Source organism: Coregonus clupeaformis, chromosome 34 (genome assembly GCF_020615455.1).
Source record: "Coregonus clupeaformis isolate EN_2021a chromosome 34, ASM2061545v1, whole genome shotgun sequence".
Taxonomy (NCBI): Eukaryota; Metazoa; Chordata; class Actinopteri; order Salmoniformes; family Salmonidae; genus Coregonus; species Coregonus clupeaformis.
The window spans coordinates 37097397-37117641 of record NC_059225.1 but is presented as its reverse complement, the minus strand read 5'-3'; the positions used below and the strand labels follow the sequence as shown (position 1 = coordinate 37117641).

The 20245-nt window shown below is 45.1% G+C and overlaps 1 protein-coding gene across 2 annotated transcripts in view; it reads left to right on the top strand.

Annotated features, from left to right (window-relative positions):
- LOC121549588 (RNA-binding Raly-like protein) overlaps positions 1-20245 on the top strand; it is a 76490-nt gene that overhangs the window by 28685 nt on the left and 27560 nt on the right. For both annotated transcript variants that reach the window (XM_041861373.1, XM_041861372.1), the window contains exon 2: positions 1871-1946. In XM_041861373.1, coding sequence (XP_041717307.1) covers positions 1871-1946 — 76 coding nt within the window. The remainder of the gene's footprint in view (positions 1-1870; positions 1947-20245) is intronic.

Sequence of the window (20245 nt, the reverse complement as noted above, 5' to 3'; positions counted from 1 at the left end):
GGCAAGGCAGTCATTTGAGAAACCAAGGCTATTTAGTCTGCCAATAAGAATGCGGTGATTGACAGAGTCGAAAGCCTTGGCCAGGTCGATGAAGACAGCTGCAGAGTACTGTCTTTTATCAATCGCGGTTACAGTATTGTCCCGAAGCCACTCCTGCGTTGTTTTGGCTGTGTGCTATGGGTCGTTGTCCTGTTGGAAGGTGAACCTTCGCCCCAGTCTGAGGTCCTGAGCAGTCTGGAGCAGGTTTTCATCAAGGTGATACAGGATTGTGTCGAGGCACAGATCTAGGGAAAGGTACCAAAACATTTCTGCAGCATTGAAGATCCCCTAGAACACAGTGGCCTCCATCATTCTTAAATGGTAGAAGTTTGGAACCACCAAGAGTCTTCCTAGAGCTGGCCGCCCGGGCCAAACTGAGCAATCGGGGGAGAAGGGCCTTGGTCAGGGAGGTGAACAAGAACCCGATGGTCAGTCTGACAGAGCACTAGAGTTCCTCTGTGGAGATGGGAGAACCTTCTAGAAGGACAACCATCTCTGCAGCACTCAACCAATCAGGCCTTTTATGGTAGAGTGGCCAGACGGAAGCCACTCCTCAGTAAAAGGCACATGACAGCCCGCTTGGAGTTTGCCAAAAGGCACCTAAAGACTCTCAGACCATGAGAAACAAGATTCTCTGTTCTGATGAAACCAAGATTGAACTCTTTGGCCTGAATGCCAAGCGTCACTTCTAGAAGAAACCTGGCACCATCCCTACGGTGAAGCATGGTGGTGGCAGCATCATGATATGGGGATGTTTTTCAGCGGCAGGGACGGGTAGACTAGTCAGGATCAAGGGAAAAATGAACGGAGCAAAGTACAGAGAGATCGTTGACGAAAACCTGCTCCAGACCGCTCAGGACCTCAGATTGGGGCGAAGGTTCACCTTCCAACAGGACAACGACCCATAGCACACAGCCAAAACAACGCAAGAGTGGCTTTGAGACAAGTCTCTGAATGTCCTTGAGTGGCCCAGCCAGTGCCCGGACTTGGACCCGATCAAACAGCTGAAACCCGATCGAGACCTGAAAATAGCTGTGCAGCAATGCTCCCCATCCAACCTGACAGAGGTTGAGAGGATCTGCAGAGAAGAATGGGAGAAACTCCCCAAATACAGTTGCCAAGAGTAAAATGTCTGAATACTTATGTAAATGTGATATTTCATTTGTTTTATTGTAATAAATTAGCAAAAATATCTAAAATCCTGTTTTTGCTTTGTCATTATGGGGTATTGTAAGTAGATTGATGAGGGGGAAAAAAACATTTTAATCAATTTTAGAATAAGGCTGTAACCTAACAAAATGTGGAAAAAGTCAAGGGGTCAGAATACTTTCCGAAGGCACTGTACAGTACAGTACACTACTATACTAATTGAAAAAGTAAGGTACATGCAAATATTTAAAATAGAGGAATTTGAATCTCCACAGGACTTAAGATGACAAACCTTGATATTACATCACATCAGTCCCCATTGTAGACCACATGTTAAATAAATATTTTATACACTGAATAATGCTGTCTGACGCTTTTTCAGTGCCCTTGGGTACTATTTTAGCTTTAATCACCATGAGTTTGGATAAGTCTCTGGTTGGTTGAAGGATTTTGCATCCCTTTACCAAAAAGGGTTCTTCAAAATCCAGACTTTAAAAAATAAGTTACACTGCACTGAAGTGTTAATTTGGATTAGATGCTGGAACGGCTTTTCTGAGACAGGATTGGTACTGACATGAGTTGCTGTTACTTTAGGTGCTTGAATGTCTTGGGGAGGGGGGAAAAAGTGCTGAAAAAGAAAAAAAGATTACTAAGGACTTTTATTTGTATGTTTTTTTTCCAGACATTAACATGGCAGGGGATCACAAACCGTACCGGCCAAAGCCAGGCTCCAAACGGCCGCTGTCAGCTATATACAGGTAAGCCCGTACCAGTCAAAAGTTTGGACACACCTACTCATTCCAGGGTTTTATTTTTACTATTTTCTACATATGGAATCATGTAGTAACCAAAAAAGTGTTAAACAAATCAAAATATATTTGAGATTTTTCAAAGTAGCCCCCCTTTGCCTTGATGACAGCATTGCACACTCTTGGCATTCTCTCAACAAGCTTCATGAGGTAGTCACCTGAAATGCATTTCAATTAACGGGAATGCCTTGTTCAAAGTTAATTTGTGGAATTTCATTCCTTCTTAATGTGTTTGAGCCAATCAGCTGTGTTGTGACAAGGTAGGGGTGGTATACAGAAGATAGCCCTATTTGGTGAAAGACCAAGTCCATATTATGGCAAGAACAGCTCAAATAAGCAAAGAGAAATTACAGTCCATCATTACTTTAAATTTCTTCAAGTGCAGTCGCAAAAACCATCAAGCGCTATGATGAAACTGGCTCTCATGAGGACCGCCACAGGAAAGGAAGACCCAGAGTTACCTCTGCTGTAGAGGATAAGTTCATTAGAGTTACCAGCCTCAGAAATTGCAGCCCAAATGAAAGCTTCACAGAGTTCAACTAAAAGACACATCTCAACATCAACTGTTCAGAGGAGACTGCGTGAGTCAGGCCTTCATGGTCGAATTGCTGCAAAGAAACCACTACTAAAAAACACCAATAATAAGAAGAGACCTGCTTTGGCCAAGAAACATGAGCAATGGACATTAGACCGGTGGAAATGTGTAGTTTGGTCTGGAGTCCAAATTTGAGATTTTTGGTTCCAACCGCCGTGTCTTTGTGAGACGCAGAGTAGGTGAACGGATGATCTCTGCATGTGTGGTTCCCACCGTGAAGCATGGAGGAGGAGGTGTTATGGTGTGGGGGTGCTTTGCTGGTGACACTGTCTGTGATTTATTTAGAATTCAAGGCACACTTAACCAGCATGGCTACCACAGCATTCTGCAGCGATACGCCATCCCATCTGGTTTGCGCTTAGTGGGACTAGCATTTGTTTTTCAACAGGACAATAACCCAACCAACCTCCAGGCTGTGTAAGGGCTATTTGACCAACAAGGAGAGTGATGGAGTGCTGCATCAGATGACCTGGCCTCCACAATCACCCGACCTCAACCCAATTGAGATGGTTTGGGATGAGTTGGACAGCAGAGTGAAGGAAAAGCAGCCAACAAGGGCTCAGCATATGTGGGAACTCCTTCAATACTGTTGGAAAAGTATTACAGGTGAAGCTGGTTGAGAGAATGCCAAGAGTGTGCAAAGCTGTCATCAAGGCAAAGGGGGGCTACTTTGAAGAATCTCAAATATAAAATATATTTTGATTTGTTTAACACTTATGGTTGCTAAATGATTCCATGTGTGTTATTTCATGGTTTTGATGTCTTAACTATTATTATACAATGTAGAAAATAGTAAAAATAAAGAAAAACACTGGAATGAGTAGGTGTGTCAACTTTTGACTGGTACTGTAAGTTTTCAGACCACTCAGTACTTTGTTGAAGAGCCTTTGGCAGCGATTACAGCATCAAGTCTTCTTGGGTATGACTACAAGCTTGGCACACCTGTATTTGGGGAGTTTCTCCAATTATTTTCTGCAGATCCTCTCAAGCTCTGTCAGGTTGGATGGGGAGCGTTGCTGCACAGCTATTTTCAGGTCTTTCCAGAGATGTTCGATCGGGTTCAAGTCCGGGCTCTGGCTTGGCCACTCAAGGACATTCAGAGACTTGTCCCGAAGCCACTCCTGCGTTGTCTTGGCTGTGGGCTTAGGGTCGTTGTCCTGTTGGAATGTGAACCGTCGCCCCAGTCTGAGGTCCTGAGCGCTCTGGAGCAGGTTTTCATCAAGGATCTCTGTACTGCTCCGTTCATCTTTGCTTCGATCCTGACTAGTCTCCCAGTCCCTGCCGCCGAAAAACTTCTCCAAAGAATTATGCTGCCACCACCATGCTTCACCATAGGTATGGTGCCAGGTTTCCTCCAGACTTGACGCTTGGCATTCAGGCCAAAGAGTTCAATCTTGGTTTCTCATGGTCTAAGAGTCTTTAGGTGCCTTTTGGCAAACTCCAAGCGGGCTGTCAGGTGCCTTTTACTGAGGAGTGGCTTCTGTCTTGCCACTCTACCATAAAGGCCTAATTGGTGGAGTGTTGCAGAGATGGTTGTCCATCCGGAAGGTTCTCCCATCTCCACAGAGAAACTCTAGAGTTCTGTCAGACTGACCATCGGGTTCTTGGTCACCTCCCTGACCAGGGTCCTTCTCCCCCAATTGCTCAGTTTGGCCGGGCGGCCAGCTCTAGGAAGGTGGTTCCAAACTTCTTCCATTTAAGAATGATGGAGTCCACTGTGTTCTTGGGGACCTTCAATGCTGCAGAATTGTTTGGTACCCTTCCCCAGATCTGTGCCTCTACACAATCCTGTCTCAGAGCTCTACCGACAATTCCTTCGATCTCATGTTTTGGTTTTTGCTCTGACACGCAATGTCAACGGTTGGACCTTATATAGACAGGTGTGTGCCTATACAAATCTTGTCCATTCAATTGAATTCGAGTCTCATAGCAAAGGGTCTGAATACCTATGTAAATAAGGTATTATTATTTATTTTTATTTTTATTAATAATATGCAAACATTTCAAAAAACCTGTTTTCACTTTGTCATTATGGGGTATTGTGTGTAGTCTGCTGAGAAAAATTATATATTTAATCTATTTTAGAATAAGGCTGTAACGTAACAAAATGTGGAAAGATTCAAGGCGTCTGAATACTTTCCGAAGACACTGTATGTGACACTGTATGCTGTTCATTGACTACAGCTCAGCGTTCAACACCATTGTCCTCTCCAAGCTCATCACCAAGCTTAGTGTCACGATCGTTGACTGATGAAGCGGACCAAGGCGCAGCGTGATAAACATACATACTTTATTCAGTACTTAACACGAACAAAACAACAAACGAAACGTGAAGTCCTAGGTTAACACAAAACCTTAACGGAACAAGATCCCACAACCTAACATGCCAAAAGGCTGCCTAAGTATGGTCCCCAATCAGAGACAACGAGCTACAGCCGTCTCTGATTGGGAACCACCCTGGCCAAACATAGATATAAACGATCTAGAACAAAAACCAATGAAAACTAAACATAGAAAATCCACACCCTGGCTCAACAGTTAAGAGTCCCCAGAGCCAGGGTGTGACAGTACCCCCCCCCCCAAAGGCATGGACTGTGACCGCGCCACACCAACACAACAGGGTAGGGGCCGGGTGGGCATTCTGCCTCGGAGGCGGATACGGCTCCGGGCGTGACCACCACTCTATCTCTACCCCCCCGTTGCGCCCCTGGTCTGGTCCCGCTGACCGGAGCTTGACTGGACACCGGTGGAGCGGATTGCTCTGGCTCCGGAGTGGAGCAGCTGACCGGTGCCGGACCAGGCACCGGTGGAACAGGCACGGACCGTGCCGGACTGACGACGCGCACCACTGGCTTGGTGCAGGGAGCAGGAACGGGCCGGACCGGGCTGACGACGCGCACCACTGGCTTGGTGCGGGGAGCAGGAACGGGCCGGACCGGGCTGACGACGCGCACCACTGGCTTTGTGCGAGGGACAGGAACAGGCCGGACCGGGCTGGCGACGCACACCACTGGCTTGGTGCGAGGGACAGGAGCAGGCCGGACCGGGCTGGCGACGCGCACCACTGGCTTGGTGCGAGGGACAGGAGCAGGCCGGACCGGGCTGGCGACACGCACCACTGGCTTGGTGCGGGGAGCAGGAACAGGCCGGGCTGGACTGGGAACACGCACCATTGGCTTGGTGCGGGGAGCCGGAACGGGCCGGACTGCGGAGGCGGACTGGAGGTCTGGAGCGGAGAGCTGACACAACCCGTCCTGGCTGAATGCCTATTTCCACACAATCTGTGTGAGGCATCAGCACAGGACGTACAGGGCTGTGCACTCGTACTGGCGCTACAGCACGTGGCACTGGCACAGGATATCCGGGACCGAGGAGGGGTGCTGGAGGCCACTAGCGTTGAGCCGGCACACTCCGTCCTGGCTGCATGCCCACCTTAGCACGACACGTGCGTAGTGCTAGCACAGGACGTACAGGACTGTGCCGGAACAATCGCGGCACAGTACGTGGCTCCGCCAACCACCCTTTTAGCCCCCCCCAACATTTTCTTGGGGCTGTCTCTCGGGCTTCCTCCTCGGCCGGTACCCTCTGTGTTGCCGCTGCTCCTCTCTGTAGCGCGCCTCCACAGTCTCCTCTCCTGCCTGGGCATACACCTTTGCCCATGGCCCTCTGGCCGCGAATATCTCCTCCCATGACCACCATTTGCCCACCTGAGCCATCGCCCTCTTCTCCTCCTGGGCACGCTGCTTGGTCCTCTGGTGGTGGGATCTTCTGTCATGCTGCTTGGTCCTCTGGTGGTGGGATCTTCTGTCACGATCGTTGACTGATGAAGCGGACCAAGGCGCAGCGTGATAAACGTACATACTTTATTCAGTACTTAACACAAACAAAACAGCAAACGAAACGTGAAGTCCTAGGTTAACACAAAACCTTAACGGAACAAGATCCCACAACCTAACATGCCAAAAGGTTGCCTAAGTATGGGCCCCAATCAGAGACAACGAGCTACAGCCGTCTCTGATTGGGAACCATCCTGGCCAAACATAGATATAAACGATCTAGAACAAAAACCAATGAAAAATAAACATAGAAAATCCACACCCTGGCTCAACAATTAAGAGTCCCCAGAGCCAGGGCGTGACACTTAGGACCCTGGGACTCAACACCTCCCTCTGCAACTGGATCCTGGACTTCCTGACGGACCGACCCCAGGTGGTGAGGGTAGGCAAAATCACCTCCGCCATGCTGACCCTCAACACGGGGGTCCAACAGGGGTGTGTGCTTAAACCCATTGTGTAATCCCTTTTCACCCACATCTGCGTGGCCACGCACGACTCCAACACCATTATCAAGTTTGCTGACAACACAACGGTGGTAGACATGATCACCGGCGATGATGAGACAGCCTACATGGAGGAGGTCAGTGACCTGGTAGTGTGGTGCCGGGATAACAACGTCTTCCTCAACGTCAGTAAGACCAAGGAGCTGATCATGGACTACAGGAAATGGGGGGGCGAGCACGCCCCCATCCACATCGACGGGGCTGTAGTAGAGCGGGTAGAGAGCTTCAAGTTCCTCGGTGTCCAAATTACTAAGGACTTAAAATGGTCCATACAAACGTGCACAGTCTTAAGGTTGAGAAGGTTTTGCATGGGACCTCAAATCCTCAAATAGTTATACAGCTGCATCATTGAGAGCATCTTGACTGGCTGAATCACTGCTTGGTATGGCAACAGCACCGCCCTCGATCGCGTGGTGCGGACAGCCTAGTACATCACTGTCTTGTTTTGTACGCTTTGTACAAAATAATAAAATGCAGGACGACAGGATATTTATAAACGTAGCTCTTTATTAACTAGCTATAACGTGCATGTCCATGTGTCTCTGGCCATGATCATCTTAGAATGACCTCACCACCTGGGTGGTCTTAACCAATCATTGCACAGTATGATGCATCCAATTACAATTCAGTATGGTGACACATATGAATATTACATCCCCCTTCTTTTAAAAAAAAGAAAAAAATATGTGGAACAATAAAGCGTTTCTTTTGAATATATGCTCTGTAGTTTGAACTCGAGGTAAGTAACCATTTAAACTGCACCAACTGCATCAACATAACAGACAAACAATGATTCAGCATATTGTTATTTTTAGAACAAATAGTTCTCAGCAACTCAGCTTTTCACTGTAGCAATGACATCTCAACATATCAAACAAATACAATACCAAAGCATTTCAAGTTAACTTTCAATAACAAGTTTACAGTCTGGAAACTCTTTTAGGGCAGCGATCCGCCTACACCCTTTGACATTTCACAGGTCTAGGACAGCTCTAGGCTTGACCTCTCTTCCTGACCTTGTGTGATATGAAGCTGAGCATGCTTCTGTGTCAGTCAACAGTTCTTGTGGTGTTGCAGGTAAGTATGGTGTATGTTGTGTTGTGTCTGTGTTTAGTCCATCCCGTTCTCTTTCAGGGGAACAGTTCATCTCGTCAGTGTGTTGTTCTTTTGTGTTCAGTAGGTGACGACGATTGCGGCGGTACACCGCTCCTTCTGCGGTGCGAACGTGATATGAACGTTCAGTGTCAGCTGGTTGGATGACGACTGCTGGCTTCCAGTAGCCATGCTCCTGGATTCTAACTGACTCTCCGTCGTTCAGTGGTGGCAGTGGTCTGGCTGACCTGTCGTAGTATCGCTTTTGCTGTTGCTGTCTCTGTGCACGTTTTGCATGCACTTCCTTGTAGCTGACGACCTCAGGTTGCAGCTGCTGGTTGGTGCTGGGGAGGATTGAGCGAAGTCTGCGGCTCATCAACAGCTGGGCTGGTGATTTGAAGTTGTCAACTGGAGTGTTGCGGTATTCAAGGAGACTGAGGTAGGGGTCTCTCTTGTCTGCTTTTGCTTTGTCCATGAGTGATTTAGCGATCTGCACAGATTTTTCAGCAAGGCCATTACTTTGAGGGTAATGTGGGCTTGTGGTGACGTGTGTGAACTCCCATGCTTTTGTGAAGGATTCAAACTCATTTGATTTGTAACAGGGCCCATTGTCAGATATTAAAGTCTCTACAATGCCATGCCTGGCAAAGGCTGCTTTCAGCTTGTGTATCACAGCTGCAGATGTGGTGCTGTGAAGCTTGTCGAGTTCGAAGTATCTGCTGTAGTAGTCCACTGTTATAATGTAGTCCTCGTTGTTCCACGTGAACAGATCGGTTGCCACGACCTGCCAGGGTCGGTCTGGGATACGGTGAGGTAACATTGGCTCTTTGGTGTTCGAGGGGCGTCGTTCAAGACACGTGGGGCATTTACCAACCATGTCCTCTATTTGTTTGCACATTCCGGGCCAAAACAAAATGTCCCGTGCTCTCTGTTTGCACTTTTCCATGCCCATGTGTCCAGCATGGATCTTTGTCAAAATCTCTTCTCTGAGACTGGTAGGAATGATGATTTTCTCTCCTTTGAAAATGATTCCGTTGATCTGTGATAGTTCGTCACGATGGTTCCAGAACTCTGAGACGCTCTGAGGGCATTTTCTCCTCTCCTCAGGCCATCCTGACTGTATGACTTTCCTCAGCTGTGTGAGTTGTGTGTCTTTTTCTGTTTCTGCTCGGATCTCCTTCAGTTTTGTGTCACTAACTGGTAAGTTGCTGTACACAGTGTGCACCTGCATGTCCATGCCTTCACTGAGGCTGCTGTCCTTGTAGGTAAGAAACTTCCTGGAGAGTGTGTCTGCGACAGGGATGTCTTTGCCTGGACGGTGAGTGATTGTGAAGTCGTATTTTTGTAGTTGAAGGATCATTCTCTGTAGCCTTGGCGGGGCTGCGGCTAACGGTTTCCTCATGATTGACTCGAGGGGCTTGTGGTCTGATTCCACAATGACTTGTCGTCCATAGACATACTGATGGAAACGCTTACATCCGAACAGAATGGCGTACAGCTCCTTTTCGATTTGAGCGTAGTTGATTTCACAGTCTGTGAGAGATTTGGAAGCGTAGCCGATGGGTTTTCCTTCTTGCAGTAGCACTGCCCCTAGTCCATACTTTGACGCGTCCACCTGGAGTCTGAGCTCTTTGTTGGGGTCGTAGTAGGCAAGGATTGGTCCTGGTTCTCTCGTGATCAAGTCTTTCACTTTCTGGAAAGCGATGTCGTGTTGGTTGTCCCAGAGGAACTCACTGGACTGCTTTAGCAGCTGACGCAGGGGTGCATTAGCATTGGAGAGGCTGGGTGCGAACTTGGCTAAGTAGTTGACCATGCCAAGCACTGTTTCCAGCTCTGCGCGGTTCTTTGGTGGCTCCATTTCCTTTATGGCTGAGATCTTCTGCGGATCTGGCTTGATTCCATTCGCTGTGAGAAGATGCCCGAAGTAGCTGACCTCTGTAGCGCCCGACTGTGCTCTTCTCGGGGTTGAGCCGGACTCCTCTCTCGCGGGACCTTTGCAGCATCGCGCTGAGGTTTCTGTCGTGTTCCTCTTTGGTTCGACCATAGACAAGGATGTCGTCCACAATTGCCACGACTCCGTCGAGGCCTTCGTACACCTCGTCGATCTTTCGCTGAAACTCGTCTTGGGCTGAGATAATCCCAAAAGGCAGGCGACGGAACCTGTAGCGTCCCAAACGGTGTGTTGAACGTTGTGAGCTTAGATGACTCTTCTGTGAGCTTGATAGCCCAGTAGCCTGATCTGGCGTCCATGACACTGAAGTAGCGTGCGCCCGCTAGCTTGTGTGTGATGCCATCTAGCGTCGGTAAGGGGTAATGGGGGCGTTTGATAGCCTTGTTCAAGTCTCTTGGGTCGAGACATACTCTGAGCTTGCCTGTCCGTGGTTTCTCCACCACCACTAACGCGTTGACCCAATCCGTCGGTTCTGTAACCTTGGTGACGATGTCAGATTGCTCCATGCTCTCCAACTCTTTCTTCAGACGGGCGCGGAGAGCAAGTGGAATCTTTCTCGGTGGGTAGATCACAGGGGTTGCGTCTGGGTTAAGGTGAATGGTACATTCTCCTGGGAATAGTCCTATTCCTGTAAAAACATCAGCAAACTCCTCCATGACATTCTCTATCTCTACTGGTGCTGTCACTGATAAAACTAGCTTGATAAGGTCCATGTCTAAACATGCTTTAAGACCTAGCACTGCAGGTGCTCGAGTGTCAACAACGTAAAAGTCCAACATCATGTCCCTTTCCTTGTATTTGCATTTGAGAGTGCATGTGCCTTTTACTGGGAGCTGTTCACCACCATAACCAGTCAGTCTGCGCGTGGTGGGCTGTAGCTCACACTCAGATGTCAAGCTTCTGTACTTACTCAGAGGAATAATGTTTACTTGTGCACCAGTGTCTAGTTTGAATTTTAGCTCTGTGCCTTGTCTTCCTATCTCAATGTCAGCAAAGGCTTGCTCTGTCTCTGATATCTGACTTTTCTGTGTCACTGAATCAATAAACAGTTCATCAGCATTTGACTCTTTGATTGACATTTCATCTTCACTCACTGTATGTACTGTTTTTCCACGGTAAACTCTGCACACTTTTGCAAAGTGATTCCATTTTCCACATTTAGTACACTGTTTGCCTTTATCTGGGCAATTCCCTGTTCGCCATGCACTTTGTATCCACAATATCCACATGTTTTGGGGCGTTTGGAGTCTGTGTCGCTCTGTTTTGGAGTTCTGTCTGTCTCCGTTCTGAAACATGCTCTCTGGGCACTGGAGGTGTGCTTTGATGTCTGCCTGACTGCGTGCACTGCTTGTTCACGTGATGCGCTCATGCTGCCGCCTGAAATGGTTTTCATCTGAACCTGTGCTAGCTCGTGAGATCTGGCTATGTCGATAGCTTTGTCCAGCGTTAACTCTGATCCAACATTCAAAAGTTTCTCTCTCACTCGCGGTGATTGTATTCCAAATACAATACGGTCCCTGACCATCTCATCCTTGTTTGCATAATCACAGTCTTTCACAAGCAGACGCAGCTCAGTGACAATCTGTTCAAACGATTCACTAGCGCCTTGTACTTTCTCATGGAATTTGTACCTAGCGAAAATTGTATTGGTCTTTGGCAAAACATATGCTTCAAAACGATCGTAGTATGTTTTCAGTACCTTTGATTCAGCCTCGGTAAGTGTCCATGTGTTGTAAATGTCTCTCCCTTTTTCACCGATCCAGAGGAGCAGGTAGCTGCACTTTTCCTCTTCTCCTCTTTCCTTCAGAGGACCCGTGAACATCAGCTCCACATGCTGTTTGAACTTACGCCATGCATCGGGTAGATTTGTAGACCCCCAATCCATTCGAGGTGAAGGAACTCCAGCAAAATCCATCTTTTAGTCCTTTTACTCTGACACCATGTCTTGTTTTGTACGCTTTGTACAAAATAATAAAATGCAGGACGACAGGATATTTATAAACATAGCTCTTTATTAACTAGCTATAACGTGCATGTCCATGTGTCTCTGGCCATGATCATCTTAGAATGACCTCACCACCTGGGTGGTCTTAACCAATCATTGCACAGTATGATGCATCCAATTACAATTCAGTATGGTGACACATATGAATATTACAATCACTGGGGCCAAACTCCCTGCCATCCAGGACCTCTATATCAGGCAGCGTGAAAGGAAGGCCCGGAAAATTGTTAAAGACTCCAGCCACCCAAGCCATAGACTGTTCTCTCTGCTTCCGCACGGCAAGCGGTACCGGTGCATCTAGTCTGACACCAACAAGCTCATGAACAGCTTCTATCCCCAAGCCAAAAGAATGCTAAATAGATAACAAAATGGCTACACGGACTATCTAAGTTGACCCTTATATTTGATTTGTATTTCTCTATGCACACTTAGAGGACTCTACACGGTCACGCACACTGACACTCCAACACACCACACACACGCACACACTCTCACATCCAATCATCATATACGCTGCTGCTACTCTGTTTATCATATATCCTGATGCCTAGTCACCTTACCCCTATACATACTGTATCTACCTCTATCACTCCAGTATCCCTGCACATGGTAAATATGGTATTGGAACTAACTCTGTATAGTGTATAGCTTACTTTCTTTCTCATGTTCTTCTTATTTCATATTTTTATTTCTCGTGTGTTTTTTGTTCTACATCATCTTCTTTTTAGTACTACATTAATATTGATTACTGCATTGTTGGGTTTAGAGCTTGCAAGAGGCATTTCACTGTACTTTTGCACGTGACATTAAAACTTCTTCCATCTGTTAGGCCACAGTCTGAGATTAGAATCTGTGTTCCACTTGAAGTGCATATCTCAATTGATATCTTGATTATGCGACAATTATCTGATCCTGAATCAAAATGATTAGATATCCCTGAACAAACTAAACCAGATACGGATGTAGGATCTGAATCTGAGCCTATTTGCTAAAGCAGGAAAATAATCCTGAAGCAACAAGAAATGTTAAATATTATGTGGATTATAATTGATGGACATTTTGGGGAGTTTATACATTTTTTCGTAAGGGAAAATCAAGTCTAACATTTCCAAGTAAAAATTACAAATCCTGAAGCCTTTTTAAACCACTACAAGTTATCCTGCAACAGGGTCAAATGAAGATCATACATCTGTAATTTGTTACATTAACAAACAATAAGCTTTTCCTTGAAACCACACTCCTAAAAGGATATTGCTTAAAAAAATTCCAGTCTTGGCCTGCACTGCAGTAACCCAGTTATTCTAAAAAGAAATGTCTTGCCTCTAATAGCTAAAGTAGGTCCAGTAATCAGTGGGACATATTTGTTAAGCTCTCAGACAGTCACATTCATTCACATACCATTCACTATCAACGGTGTTCTCTCTATTTCGGCTTTTATTCTATTATTCCCAATGACGTCCACAACAGATTATTGCCTCTATAGAAATGCTTTTGAATTCCATAAATGACAAACCAACAAGCCAGGGAATGAATGAAGGACAAAATCATGTTTTTTCTCTCTCTCTCTCTCTCACAGCTATGGAGAGATGAGGAACGTGTCTAAAGTGTGTATGAGGCTTTCTCCTAACAACTTGGATTAGTGTGTGGATGTCAGGTGAAGGCTAAGGAGTGATGGGAATTTAGATTATGTTTAGGATTTGGCATATAAGCAAGAACCGTATAGGCAAGAACATACAGTGCATTCGGAAAGTATTCAGACCCCTTGACTTTTTCCACATTTTGTTACGTTACAGCCTTATTTTTAAATGGATTAAATAAATAACAATCCTCATCAATCTACACACAATACCCAATAATGACAAAGCGAAAACAGGTTTTTAGAGGTTTATTTACATAAGTATTCAGAAGCTTTTCTATGAGACTCGAAATTGAGCTTGGGTGCATCGTGTTTCCATTGATCATCCTTGAGATGTTTCTACAACTTGATTGGAGTCCACCTGTGGTAAATTCAATTGATTGGACATGATTTGGAAAGGCACACACCTGTCTATATACGGTCCCACAGTTGACAATGCATTACAGAGCAAACACCAAGCCATGAGGTTGAAGGAATTGTCCGTAGAGCTCAGAGACAGGATTGTGTCGAGGCACAGATCTGGGGAGAACACAGTGGCCTCCATCATTCTTAAATGGAAGAACACCAAGACTCTTCCTAGAGCTGGCCACCCGGCAAAACTGAGCAATTGGGGGAGAAAGGCCTTGGTCAGGGAGGTGACCAAGAACCCGATGGTCACATTGACAGAGCTCCAGAGTTCATCTGTGAAGATGGGAGAGCCTTCCAGAAGGACAACCATCTCTGCAGCACTCCACCAATCAGGCCTTTATGGCAGTGGCCAGACTGAAACCACTCCTCAGTAAAAGGCACATGACAGGCTGCTTGGAGTTTGCCAAAACGCACCTAAAGGACTCTGACCATGAGAGATTTTATGGTCAGATGAAACCAAGATTGAACTCTTTGGCCTGAATGCCAAGCGTCACGTCTGGAGGAAGCCTGGCACCATCCCTACGGTGAAGCATGGTGGTGGCAGCATCATGTTGTGGGGATGTTTTTCAGCGGCAGGGACTGGGAGACTAGTCAGGATCGAGGGAAAGATGAACAAAGCAAAGTACAGAGATCCTTCATGAAAACCTGCTCCAGAGCGCTCAGGACCTCAGACTGGGGCAAAGGTTCACCTTCTAACAGGAAAACGACCCTAAGCACACACTGAAGACAATGCAGGAGTGGCTTTGGGACAAGTCTGAATGTCCTTGAGTGGCCCAGCCAGAGCCCGGACTTGAACCCGATTGAACATAGGAGAAACTCCCCAAATACAGGTGTGCCAAGCTTGTAGCGTCATACCCAAGAAGACTCGAGGCTGTAATCGCTGCCAAAGGTGCTTCAACAAAGTACTGAGTAAATGGTCTGAATACTTATGTAAATGTAAATATTTTTTTATTTGTAATACATTTGCATAAATGTCTAAAAACCTGTTTTTGCTTTGTCATTATGGGGTATGGTGTGTTAATTGATGAGGAACATTTTTATTTAATCCATTTTAGAATAAGGCTGTAACGTAACAAAATGTGGAAAAAAGGAAGGGGTCTGAATACTTTCCGAATGCACTGTATAGGAGACTGGTCTTGACAGCTAAGTAATACTAAAGATACTCTGGCTTTGCATGAGAACTGTCATGACTCTCTCACTCCTTGGTGAGGATCAAAGGTGCCAGATCAGCTTGGAAAATGTCTGACAGATAAATGTTGTATAAAATATATGATTAAGTATGAGAATACTTTTGTGAAGATAGGAATGTGATAATAGTTTTTTAAACAAACTATGCATAGTGACTAGCCACGCCCTGAGTAACATCAGAAATCGTGTCATCATGATGGAACGCCCCTTTTACCCAGAGGGCATAAAAAGCATTGAAAAACAAATCAACCTTTAGATCAGGAAGCCTGGAGCTGTGGCTACATGGCTTAAAAATGGTTAAACCAGGAAGCATGGAGATGTGGCTACATGGCTTAAAATGGTTAGACCAGAAAGACCAGGAAGCGTGGAGCTGTGGCTACATGGCTTAAAATAATTAGACCAGGAAGCATGGAGATGTGGCTACATGGCTTAAAATGGTTAGACCAGAAAGCATGGAGATGTGGCTGCACGGCTTAAAATGGTTAGACCAGAAAACGTGAGAGTGGCGACTGCACGTTTAGAATGATTAGAACTCTGAATGAGAAAGACCAGCCGACGTGAAGCGCGAGCTCTCATTACAAATGGTTGAACATCTACAGACCAGCCAACGTGCAGCGGGAGCTGAAAGTTACAAATGGTTGACACTAAGACCAGGAAACATGAGACAGTAGTCCATATGTTAGAAATGGTGAAACTCTGAAACTCTCAATCTCTACACGTGAAGAAGACCACGCACTACAGCTTATCATATCAGTCTGCAGCTGTACATGTAAAGTTGTCTAGAACTTTCACTAAAGACACGAGTTGGGAAGGACAATCCCATCTCAGACAACCGTTGGTACATCTGAAGTATCTATTCTAACGAACACTCCACTCGAAGAAAAGCTGAGTCTCACTGAAGTGGAGGACACTCAAACCCTTTTTGAGAAAGTGGTTCAACAGAGAGACGACGATCAAGGACAGCTACGTGTAGATATGCATTGCATTTCTTATCCGAATGAGCGGTGGTTTCCAAATGTAACAACGATAAGTTGAATCTCTGTCTCTCCCTTTCACTTTGACCCCTCCTCTCTTCCCTTTCTATTGACCCCTCCTTCCCCTAACCAAGTAGTCATGCTATTGTTAGTCAAGACCACTAGGGACCTGTTTTCATTGTATTACGTTAGTAATCAGTAACCTATACTGTGTGTGTGTTTGTATTCTCTCTTATTATTTAGTTAGTTAGTAAATAAATGATTAAGCCAATTTGTGTATTGCTGATTCATCAATAAGGTTAGGGTTCTTGCAGGTTCAAGGATCATGCGAAGTTCAGAATGACACTGATGAGGTAATGATTTAATAAGTGAGTGTTATCGATATATAACATATCTTTTAAGAGTTTAATTCGGGAGATGGTAACTTGTTAAACAACTTCTTCCGTGGTGCCCCAAATTCCTAATGAGTTAATTGTTACAGTGCCTTGCAAAAGTATTCATCCCCCTTGGTGTTTTTCCTATTTTGTTGCATTACAACCTGTAATTTAAATTGATTTTTATTTGGATTTCATGTAATGGACATACACAAAATAGTCCAAATTGGTGAAGTGAAATGAAAAAATAAATAACGGAAAAGTGGTGCGTGCATATGTATTCACTCCCTTTGCAAGATCTGGTGCAACCAATTACCTTCAGAAGTCGCATAATTAGTTAAATATAGTCCACCTGTGTGCAATCTAAGTGTCACATGATCTGTCACATGATGTCAGTATATATATACACCTGTTCTGAAAGGCCCTAGAGGCTGCAACACCACTAAGCAAGGGGAACCAACAAGCAAGTGGCACCATGAAGACCAAGGAGCTTTTCAAACAGGTCAGGGACAAAGTTGTGGAGAAGTACAGATCAGGGTTGGGTTATAAAAAAAATATCAGAAACTTTGAACATCCCATGGATCACCATTAAATCCATTATTTAAAAAATATGGCATCACAAAAAACCTGCCAAGAGAGGGCCGCCCACCAAAACTCACGGACCAGGCAAGGAGGGCATTAATCAGATAGGCAAAAAAGAGACAAAAGATAACCCTGAAGGAGTTGCAAAGCTCCACAGCGGAGATTGGAGTATCTGTCCATAGGACCACTTTAAGCCATACATTCCACAGAGCTGGCTTTACGGAAGAGTGGCCAGAGAAAAAATAAACAAATAAGCAAACAGGTTTGGTGTTTGCCAAAAGCCATGTGGGAGACTCCCCAAACATATGGAAGAAGGTACTCTGGTCAGATGAGACTAAAATTGAGCTTTTTGGCAATCAAGGGAAACTTTATGTCTGGCGCAAACCCAACACCTCTCATCACCCTGAGAACACCAACCCCACAGTGAAGCATGGTGGTGGCAGCATCATGCTGTGAGGATGTTTTTCATCAGCAGGGACTGGGAAACGGGTCAGAATTGAAGGAATGATGGATGGCGCTAAATACAGGGAAATTCTTGAGGGAAACTTGTTTTAGTCTTCCAGAGATTTGAGACTGGGACGGAGGTTCACCTTCCAGCAGGACAATGACCCTAAGCATACTGCTAAAGCAACACTTGAGTGGTTTAAGGGGAAACATTTAAATGTCTTGGAATGGCCTAGTCAAAGCCCAGACCTCAATCCAATTGAGAATCTGTGGTATGACTTAAAGATTGCTGTACACCAGCGGAACCCCCATCCAACTTTAAGGAGCTAGAGCAGTTTTGCCTTGAAGAATGGGCAAAAAATCCCAGTGACTAGATGTGCCAAGCTTATAGAGACATACCCCAAGAGACTTGCAGCTGTAATTGCTGCAAAAGGTGGCTCTACAAAGTAGTGACTTTGGGGTGGTGAATAGTTATGCACGCTCAAGTTTTCTGTTTTTTTGTCTTATTTCTTGTTTGTTTCACAATAAAAAATATTTGGCATCTTCAAAGTGGTAGGCATGTTGTGTAAATCAAATGATACAAACCCCCCAAAAATCAATTTTAATTCCAGGTTGTAAGGCAACAAAATAGGAAAAATGCCAAGGGGGGTGAATACTTTCGCAAGCCACAGTACATGATTAATTTAATTGAGTGACAATTAAACATAGTTAGTTGATTCGATAAATAACAGTCATCATATTAATGTACAGTACCAGTCACAAGTTTGGACACACCTACTCATTCAAGGGTTTTTCTTAATTTTTTGCTATTTTCTACATTGTAGAATAATAGTGAAGACATCAAAACTATGAAAAAACACATATGGATTCATGTAGTAACCAAAAAAAGTGTAAAAATAGATATTATATTTGAGATTCTTCAAATTGCCACCCTTTGCCTTGATGACAGCTTTGCACACTTGGCATTCTCTCAACCAGCTTCACCTGGAATGCTTTTCCAACAATCTTGAAGGAGTTCCAACATATGCTGAGCACTTGTTGGCTGCTTTCCTTCACTCTGCTGTCCAACTCATCCCAAACAATCTCAATTGGGTTGAGGTTGGGGGATTGTGGAGGCCAGGTCATCTGATGCAGCACTCCATCACTCTCCTTCTTGGTCAAATAGCCCTTACACAGCCTGGAGGTGTGTTGGGTCATTGTCCTGTTGAAAAACAAATGATAGTCCCAATAAGCCCAAACCAGATGGGATAGCGTATCTCTGCAGAATGCTGTGGTTGCCATGCTGGTTAAGTGTGCCTTGAATTCTAAATAAATCACAGACAGTGTCACCAGCAAAGCACCCCCACACCATAATGCTTTCGGTGTGAAATACACATGCGGAGATCATCCGTTCACCCACACCGCGTCTCACAAAGACATGGCGGTTGGATCCAAGAATCTCCAATTTGGACTCCAGACCAAAGGACCTATTTCCACCGGTCTAATGTCCATGTGCTCGTGTTTCTTGGCGCAAGCAGTTATCTTCTTCTTATTGGTGTCCTTTAGTAGTGTTTTCTTTGCAGCAATTCGACCGTGAAGGCCTGATTCACACAGCCCCCTCCGAACAGTTGATGTTGAGATGTGTCTGTGATTTGAACTCTTTGTAGCATTTATTTGGGCTGCAATTTCTGAGGCTGGTAACTCTAATAAATGTATCCTCTGCAGCGGAGGTAACTCTGGGTCTTCTATTCCCAGTTTTTGCGACTGCACTTTCTTGAAAGAAACAAAGTTCTTGAAATGTTCCATATTGACTGACCTTCATGTCTTAAAGTAATGATGGACTTTTGTTTCTCTTTGCTTATTTGAGCTGTTCTTTTACCAAATAGGGCTATCTTCTGTATTTTTGGTTACTACATGGTTCCATATGTGTTATTTCATAGTTTTGATGTCTTTGCTATTATTCTACAATGTAAAAAATAGTAAAAATAAAGAAAAACCCTTGAATGAGTAGGTGTGTCCAAACTTTTGACTGGTAGTGCAAGTTACGTCATGACATATTGATGCCCCCGTGCGAGGAATCTAAGATGGAATGAGACCTTACTGTTGAATTCAGTCTATATGAATTGTGCAGCACATTATGTTATACACCCAGATTATGTTCTACACCAGTAGAGCCGTAGGCATTATTTGTTGTTGAGGTGTGTGTGTTTCCATTTGAACAAGATACTAGAGTTTGCCTCCGGTGTTGTTTATCTGACAAAGTCAGCGTGTAGGGTGAATTACTGAATGCTACGAGCCAGGACATATGGGCCGGCCGATTTAGGTATTCTGAGAAATAGACTCATTGACCAAAACGTAGTACTATTTCTGTCTCTCGCGTTTCTAGAGCGAGGACATATGGGCCGGCCGATTATAGAAATTTGAGTACATAAATTACCTTGACCGAAGCGAGTAATTATCTCTCCATCTCTCGCGTTTCAGTAGCGTGAGTAGATCAAGGTGTATTTCTTAATGTTTCCGCGCGTTCCGGTAAACATTGCGAAAATTAACGCTGATTTAAGGGTGAACGTGAGACATCATTGGTAAACCCCCGTTCCCTTGTTATAGGGGACTCTGTTGTGCTGGGAAGAGAGATTCCTGTACAAATAGGGTTAGCTTTGCACTAGCTGCTAAGCTAACAA